This window comes from Tachypleus tridentatus, chromosome 3 (genome assembly GCF_004210375.1).
Source record: "Tachypleus tridentatus isolate NWPU-2018 chromosome 3, ASM421037v1, whole genome shotgun sequence".
NCBI classification, from domain to species: domain Eukaryota; kingdom Metazoa; phylum Arthropoda; class Merostomata; order Xiphosura; family Limulidae; genus Tachypleus; species Tachypleus tridentatus.
In genome coordinates this window covers 113,683,239-113,693,031 of record NC_134827.1, presented here as the reverse complement: position 1 = coordinate 113,693,031, position 9,793 = coordinate 113,683,239, and the positions used below count along the sequence as shown (strand labels likewise).

Genomic DNA, 9,793 nt, shown 5'->3' with positions numbered 1-9,793 from the left:
TCTGCTGTGGTAAACTACGATCAAGTATATCTAAACTTGTTGTGTGGTGAACTACGATCAAGTATACCTAAACTTGTTGTGTGGTGAACTACAATCAACTGTATCTAAACTTGTTGTGTGGTGAACTACAATGAATATTTGAATCATAATGTTATTGACATCTACTGAGTACTTGAGTGTTATTGATACTTAAGTCATAGCGTACGATTATTTTTTTTTTGCAAATTGAGACCAACAGAGGGCAGTGTGCTGAAGTGTAGCTAGAAATGTCTGGTAATTAATAGTAAATAGACAGAAAGGTCTTTAGAAGGAAAATTTTTAATACAGTAATTGGTGTTGTTCAAAAAAAGAGCTGAGAAAATATTTTGTTTATTTTCAATAACTATTATTCTTCCAGTAATTTTGAAAAGTTTATGAATGTGTACAAATGTTAAGTGTAGAACAGATATAAACCATGTGAAAAACAACTGTTTTTATTTTTTTATAAAACTCGCATGTGTAAACCAGAACGAATCCTTTTTCAAAGGATCGTAACTTCTAGTGTCATTATTGGACAGATTTGTTTGTGGTGTATAACTGAAAGTGTTCTGTTACATGGTTTGAAAACTTTATCAGTTACAAAATAAGATAGAGATTAAGATAGAAAACATTCAAGATATTTATTTCCTTTAAAAACAACATAATTACTTTCTTATAACTTCTAGATAATCAAAACGTGTATGTTTTTAGAATAATACTCCAGATAAGTGACATAAAATCAAATCAGTTGACTCTCAGAAAGTTCTAACATCAGTTACACAAATTCATAAGCAAGGTAATGTGTTCTATATACTCATAAATGTATAAACGTTTTAAAAGACGTGTAATATATATAATCTTTTGAAAAACTAATATACGTGTGTACATGTACACACAGAGACCTATATACATACATAACGGACCGTAAGTGGTGATATACCCCTGTACCACCGAACCCCCTGGAAGAAAACAGTTTAAAACTGTATGAATGGCACTTGAAAGATGTAGAACCTTTAATCTAACGGGTGTACAATCACAGACCTGGCGTTTCGAGCAACACAAAGCCGAGATTACAATGGCAAACAGAATCTCAGGAAAACGGTTTTCCAAAATGTCGTTTAACTTGTCCTTGTTAATTGTCACAAATGTAGACAAGTTTAGTAAAACTCCAAACGGACTAACAATTCGTCGATTACTTATCACACATTCCACCAGGAGCAAGCACTGCACACACACACGTCACACTTCTTGGTATCACTTCATTTTTGGTTGGTGGCGCTTCATGTGCAGAGCGAGATGATCGGACCTCGCAAAAGACCGGTCGCACACTTTACACTTGAAAGGCTTGGCTCCGGTATGCTTACGATAATGTCTGGTGAGTTCGTCGGATCGGGCAAACCGCCACTGACACTCGGGCCAATGGCACAAGTACGGCTTCTCACCTGAAACAAACGTAATGTGATATGACATAAAAACTTACAAACATGGTTTCTCTAATAGTTCTAAAAACAGAAAAATTTCTGTATAGAATATATTTGTCTGCCGTCACATTATTAAAACAACATTTACCACCAGTCTACTAATGAAACATTTGCCACCGGTCTACTAATGAAACATTTACCACCAGTCTACCAATAAAACAACATTTATCACCGGTCTACTAATGAAACATTTACCACCAGTTTACTAATGAAACATTTGCCACCGGTCTACTAATGAAACATTTACCACCAGTCTACTAATGAAACATTTACCACCAGTCTACTAATGAAACATTTGCCACCGGTCTACTAATGAAACATTTACCACCAGTCTACTAATGAAACATTTACCACCAGTCTACTAATGAAACATTTGCCACCGGTCTACTAATGAAACATTTACCACCAGTCTACCAATAAAACAACATTTATCACCGGTCTACTAATGAAACATTTACCACCAGTCTACTAATGAAACATTTGCCACCGGTCTACTAATGAAACATTTATCACCGGTCTACTAATGAAACATTTTACCACCAGTCTACTAATGAAACATTTGCCACCGGTCTACTAATGAAACATTTACCACCAGTCTACTAATGAGCACATTTTGCCACCCAGTCTACTAATGAAACATTTACCACCAGTCTACCAATAAAACAACATTTATCACCGGTCTACTATTAAACATTTACCACCAGTCTACTAATTGAAACATTTACCACCAGTCTACTATTGGAAACATTTACCACCAGTCTACCAATAAACAACATTTTATCACCGGTCTACTAATGAAACATTTACCACCAGGTCTACTAATGAAACATTTTACCACCAGTCTACTAATAAAACAACATTTACCACCGGTCTACTAATTAAACAACATTTACCACCAGGTCTACTAATAAAACAACATTTACCACCAGTCTACTGAATTAAACAGCATTTACCACAGTCTACTAATAAAACAACATTTTTCATCCGCAGTCTACTAATTAAACAACATTTACCACCAGTCTACTAATAAAACAACATTTATCACCGGTCTACTAATGAAACATTTACCACCAGTCTACTAATGAAACATTTACCACCAGTCTACTAATGAAAGAGCATTTACCACCAGTCTGCCAATAAACAACATTTATCACCTACTAATACGAAACATTTGCCACCAGTCTGCTATATGAACATTTTACCACCAGTCTACCAATAAAACAACATTTATCACCGGTCTACTAATGAAACATTTACCACCAGTCTACTAATGAAACATTTACCACCAGTCTACTAATAAAACAACATTTACCACCAGTCTACTAATTAAACAACATTTACCACCAGTCTACTAATAAAACAACATTTACCACCAGTCTACTAATTAAACAACATTTACCACCAGTCTACTAATAAAACAACATTTACCACCAGTCTACTAATTAAACAACATTTACCACCAGTCTACTAATAAAACAACATTTACCACCAGTCTACTAATTAAACAACATTTACCACCAGTCTACTAATAAAACAACATTTACCACCGGTCTACTAATGAAACAATTTTCCACCAGTCTAGCGATACATCATTTACAACCGGTCTACGACCCTCATCAATTACACACAGTATGTGATATATATTACATCGTAACGCAGACAGTAATTGTGTTTAATTTTCTGTGTTTATCCCTCCTTTTTTAAATTATTCCACTTGTTTGGTTAGTGACCAAATGTCTGTGGTTTGTCTTACAGGATCAGACTTCATGTAGACGAGTAGAAAAACAGAGCAATTTATTGATGGACACAATCTATTCATGACTGGAAATCTTTAGATGAATGGAAGAGGTGGACATATTGAAGTCAAACACATTTCGGTCGTAACTCCGTACAAAACTTAACTTATTACCGTTCCATAGACTCGCCGCTGGTAAATCACTCTTTCAAAAGTTATGTTTATTTTGTTTACCGATAGGGGGTGACCTTTGTATTAGGAAAGATTTACTGTGTCTTCATGAAGGAACGTGTTTTAAAGAAACAATATGGAGTCGTAAAATTTTGCTATAAAACGCCGCTTGGTGGGGTTTTTCAAGGAACCTGCTGAAGACAATAAGCAGCAGAAAGCAGGTCATTTACAACCCAAAACTGAAATCAAAACCTGCATCTTTCTAAGGCACAATAACGTATTTGCTTGCAGAAACGCGAGAGGTTTCCTTTCACGAGATAACTGTCCAGCCCACAGAAGAGAGCTTATGTTGGTTCAAGATTACCGACAGCTGCGAACAGATAGCGCAAAAGAAAAATTCTAAAACTAAAGCGCTTGTACAAACTTATAAAGACAACTATCGTTCGTATAAATTATCGTCTCATGCATTCTAGAACTGTTACATCACTATTTTAAAAACGAAACCCAAAACTCGAGCGCTTTATAATAGTTGACTATTTAGCCTTATTCCAAAGACATATAATGAGCTGTACGAAAGCGCTCGAGTTTTGGGTCATGTTCTAAAAACATTAAAACTTAGTGCTAACCATTTAACCTGTTATATCACTGTTACAGTAATGACAAGGACTATACAGTGAAACTTATATTGATGAGAAGGACTATCCAGAGAAACTGTTAAATCACTGTAACAGTGATGACAAGGACTATATAGTGAAACGTATATTGACGACAAGGACTATACAGTGAAACTTATATTGACGAGAAGGACTATCCAGAGAAACTGTTAAATCACCGTAACAGTGATGACAAGGACTATATAGTGAAACGTATATTGACGACAAGGACTATACAGTGAAACTTATATTGACGAGAAGGACTATCCAGAGAAACTGTTAAATCACCGTAACAGTGATGACAAGGACTATATAGTGAAACGTATATTGACGACAAGGACTATCCAGAGAAGCTTTCAATTCACTGTAACAGTAATGACAAGGACTACATAGTGAAACTTATATTGATGTCAAGGACTATTCAAATAAACTGTAACAATGATGACAAGGACTATCTAGTGAAACTGTTACATTAATGTTACAGTGACGAGAAGGTTTATACAGTGAAACTGTTACATCAGTGTTACAGTGAGGGCAAGGACTATACAGAGAAACTGTTACATCAGTGTTACAGTGAGGGCAAGGACTATACAGAGACACTGTTACATCAGTGTTACAGTGAAGACAATGACTATACAGAGAAACTGTTACATTAATGTTACAGTGACGAGAAGGTTTATATAGTGAAACTGTTACATTAATGTTACAGCGATGACGAGGACTATTCAGTAAAACTGTTACATCACTGTAATAATGAAGACAAGAATTATAGAATGAAATTCTTACATCAATATTACTGTGAAAAGGACTATACAGAGACACTGTTACATCAGTGTTACAGTGAGGGCAAGGACTATACAGAGACACTGTTACATCAGCGTTACAGTGAAGACAATGACTATACAGAAAAACTGTTACATCAATGTTACAGTGAAGACAAGGACTATACAGTGAAACTGTTACATCAGTGTTACAGTGATGACAAGGACTATACAGAGAAACTGTTACATCAGTGTTACAGTGATGGCAAGGACAACACAGAGAAACTGTTACATTGATGAAAAGGACTGTTCAGTGAAAATATTGCATCACTGTAGCAATGAAGACAAGATTTATGCAATGAAATTGTTACATCAATTTTAAAGTAACAAGGACTATACAGAGAAACTGTTACAACACCTTAAAATACTGATAAGGACGAAAGTGAATCACAAACGAAACTAATACTCTGTGGGCTTGCACTTAAAGGAAACTTACTGTTGGTGGAGTGTGACACTGAGCAAGTAAGATTTAGTATTATATGAAGGATGAGTACATCGGAAGGTAAACATCAATCTTTCTTGTACGGTTTCTACCTAGTACATGTAAATGTTTACAACATTTACGTCCATTTCTGTAGGTTTGTCTTTCCCATTCACTGACGGGTCATCTGACCCCATGACGTCTGTGGGGTTGCAACGACTCCACAGTCGCTGGCTTTAGCCTGTAGATTGATACGTTGCATACTGACTTGACAAACGACAGGAAATGCCAAACAACAAGTTTTCCTACACAAGGGCTAAATGAGGGCTAGAGGTGACATCTATATAGATTGGAGCTAGCACCTAATGACAAACAGCGACGTTCCCTAATTCACCCTGATAAACGACTTTACCTCCCTGCTGTTTCATTTTATGGTCGGCCTATCGGTCTTTTGCTGGTACGCCTCAGTGCGTAGCGGTTATGACTGTTATTCGTACTATTGCAGGTCAAGACAGACATTCCAAGCGAGATAAGAAACTCTTCAGGCTATATCAGATTCTCTTGTATCTAGCAGTTCGGCACGTGCAATACAAACGCCTGAAGGCGCCCTAAATTTGAGATAGCTAACATTTAACGAAAGCAACTTGACCGACACAATCTACAGCTCGTCTTCATAGCTGGAGGTATCCGGGCTGCCAGCGGGCTATATCCCTCTCTCTCGGGCTATCCATATCAATGATCTCTCAACACTCCGAACGAAATTAAGTTCCACACTTTTATCGATTTTTAGGATCCAAATAAACAAAATATCCTGCTCTACAAAGTTCGCCATCTCTAATTTTGAAATATTTATTTGTAGTGTGTGGAAACTGCCGAGAATGAAGAACGCCAGTAATTGAATGGTAACATGAGATTACTCTTTGCTTCATAAAGGTGTAGTATATATGATAAAAATAATAAAAACTGAGTAGTGTTCCTCTACTGTTTGTAGCTTTAATGAATTGTCAACTGTTAATTAGAGAAATAATTAAAACGTAAAGCATTTCTCTCGACGAAGTAAATGATATATAATGTTTAAACATTAAAATCCAATGTTATTAAAAACATTCTACTCAATATATGCTTTATAGTTAGACAAACAAATATATACTTCGTCCATAGAACTGTTCTCTCACAAACCAAATATTAAATAAAAACGACTGTTGGTGAATTTTAATACAAGTTCCACATTCAAGATTTATGTTTAAAACAAGTGTAACTCGTGCCATCGATCTTGAATTCGGATTGGTTTGGTTTATTTTGAATTTCGCGCTGTCTGCGCTAGCCGATCCTAATTTAGCAGTGTAAGACTCGAAGGAAGGCAGCTAGTCATCACCACCCACCGCCAACGTTTGGTAATATTCTTTACCAACGAATAGTGGGATTGATTGTACCGTTATAACGCCCACACGGCTGAAAGGGCGAGCATGTTTAGTATGATGGGAATTCGAACCCGCAACCCTCCGATTACGAGTCGAGTGCCTTAAACACCTGGCCAGGCTGGGCCCTCGAATTGAGAAGTTGTACTTTTTGCATCTCGTATCGTACAAAAGTCAGCTAAGCCTAATATTACCATTAAATAACCTAAGCCTCACCAAGATAATCAATGTTAGGATGTGACGGGAAACAATAAATTAATATTTTTATTTTAAAAATAACAAGAACTTAAACTGGAAAAATTTAATTTTAAATTTAACCTTTATAAAAACTTGTAAAAATAGAAAAGCTGACAGAAACCTTCAGCATAATCTAAAAAGTAACCCTTAACACTTGTTTACTTGTACTGTTTTAAAATAAAAATATCCTTATATGAAACTGATAATAAAATGTACTATATCAGTAACTTACCTCAAAACGAAACTGTGAATTCTTAGTAAAGTTTGAAAAACTTATATTTTCTAAGTTAAATTGATTAATCTTCTCAGATTCGGTAACTACATAAAATTATTTCTTTTTGTGTGATCTAATGCTGTAAAGATAAAATATATATCAAGTTGAAACCAATAACAACTCCATCTAAAGTGTAATACAGGACGTCAGTAGCGTACTCTAGTTAAGGTTTATCAATACATTTCAACTCCATAACAAGTAGATTTGACTGGGAACACATACCTGTGTGGATACGTTGGTGGGCCTTTAGATGACTGCTTTTTGTATAAACCTTTGTACAGCCTGAAAATAGAAAACAACAGACCCACATTAATAACTTATAGTAACACTATAAGTAATAACGAGGGGGCAGCACTTGATAGTGGAATTATTATCGTGTACCGGGACTATGAATCCAAGGATTCACTCTTATAACACACCAACAGCCGAAATGACATTTTTTTTTTCTTTTATACCAACGGTTTGCGAAACGTGACAGTGAAATCTCACAACAATAACCCACATGTTGAATGTTCTTTCTAATTTATCAGTCCAAAATGGTATTTTTTTTGTAAACTCAACCGATGATAAACATCCAACATAGCAATGATGGCATGAACTTGAGAAGACATCGTGTTTACTATTTTCTTTGTTATTAACCACAAAACTTAACAATGGGCTATCTGTGCTGTTCCAACCAAAGGTATCGGTTTTTAGCGTTATAAGCCTTCGGAGGTACTGGTGAAGTAACACTTTCCTATCTCTAGACTTTTCTTCTTCCGTTTCTTTAAGAACTTTAACGTTAAATACCAGAATAAATAAAAGGAAAATGGACCGGCAGAGTTGTTGTTGTTGTCAAGCTATATAACACCGGCACAGTTGTTGTTGTTGTCAAGCTATATAACACCGGCACGGTTGTTGTTTTCGTCAAGCTATATAACACCGGCACAGTTGTTGTTATCGTCAAGCTATATAACACCGGCACAGTTGTTGTCATCAAGCTATATAACACCGGCACAGTTGTTGTTGTCATCGAGCTATATAACACCGGCACAGTTGTTGTTGTCGTCAAGCTATATAACACCGGCACAGTTGTTGTCATCAAGCTATATAACACAGGCACAGCTGTTGTTGTCATCAAGCTATATAACACCGGCTCAGTTGTTGTTATCGTCAAGCTATATAACACCGGCACAGTTGTTGTCGTCGTCAAGCTATATAACACCGGCACAGTTGTTGTTGTCGTCAAGTTATATAACACCGGCACAGTTGTTGTTGTCGTCAAGCTATATAACACCGGCACAGTTGTTGTTGTCGTCAAGCTATATAACACCGGCACAGTTGTTGTTGTCGTCAAGCTATATAACACCGGCACAGTTGTTGTTGTCATCAAACTATATAACACCGGCACAGTTGTTGTTGTCGTCAAGCTATATAACACCGGCACAGTTGTTGTCATCAAGCTATATAACACCGGCACAGTTGTTGTCATCGTCAAGCTATATAACACCGGCACAGTTGTTGTCATCAAGCTATATAACACCGGCACAGTTGTTGTCATCAAGCTATATAACACAGGCACAGTTGTTGTTGTCATCAAGCTATATAACACAGGCACAGTTGTTGTTGTCATCAAACTATATAACACCGGCACAGTTGTTGTTGTCATCAAACTATATAACACCGGCACAGTTGTTGTTGTCATCAAACTATATAACACCGGCACAGTTGTTGTTGTCATCAAGCTATATAACACCGGCACAGTTGTTGTTGTCGTCAAGCTATATAACACCGGCACAGTTGTTGTCGTCAAGCTATATAACACTGGCACAGTTGTTGTTGTCATCAAGCTATATAACACCGGCACAGTTGTTGTTGTCGTCAAGCTATATAACACCGGCACAGTTGTTGTCATCAAGCTATATAACACAGGCACAGTTGTTGTTGTCATCAAGCTATATAACACAGGCACAGTTGTTGTTGTCATCAAACTATATAACACCGGCAATAGAGTTGTTGTTGTCATCAAACCATATAACACCGGCACAGTTGTTGTTGTCATCAAGCTATATAACACCGGCACAGTTGTTGTTGTCGTCAAGCTTATATAACACCGGCACAGTTGTTGTCGTCAGTTTATATAACACTGGCACAGTTGTTGTTGTCGTCAAGCTATATAACACAGGCACAGTTGTTGTTGTCATCAAACTATATAACACCGGCACAGTTGTTGTTGTCATCAAACTATATAACACCGGCACAGTTGTTGTTGTCATCAAGCTATATAACACCGGCACAGTTGTTGTTGTCGTCAAGCTATATAACACCGGCACAGTTGTTGTCGTCAAGCTATATAACACTGGCACAGTTGTTGTTGTCGTCAAGCTATATAACACAGGCACAGTTGTTGTTGTCATCAAACTATATAACACCGGCACAGTTGTTGTTGTCATCAAGCTATATAACACCGGCACAGTTGTTGTTGTCATCAAGCTATATAACACCGGCACAGTTGTTGTCATCAAGCTATATAACACAGGCACAGTTGTTGTTGTCATCAAGCTATATAACACAGGCACAGTTGT

The 9,793-nt window shown here is 36.8% G+C and overlaps 1 protein-coding gene across 1 annotated transcript; it reads right to left on the bottom strand.

Moving 5' to 3' along the window:
- Positions 1-634: 634 nt before the first annotated feature.
- LOC143247806 (uncharacterized) lies at positions 635-9,037 on the bottom strand. Its single transcript, XM_076496301.1, has 2 exons — positions 7,452-9,037; positions 635-1,460 (listed from the first exon to the last, which is right to left on the bottom strand). The coding sequence occupies exons 1-2, from the start codon at positions 7,537-7,539 to the stop codon at positions 1,273-1,275; spliced, it is 276 nt and encodes a 91-aa protein (XP_076352416.1). The 5' UTR covers positions 7,540-9,037; the 3' UTR covers positions 635-1,272.
- Between the last annotated feature and the right edge of the window lie 756 nt (positions 9,038-9,793).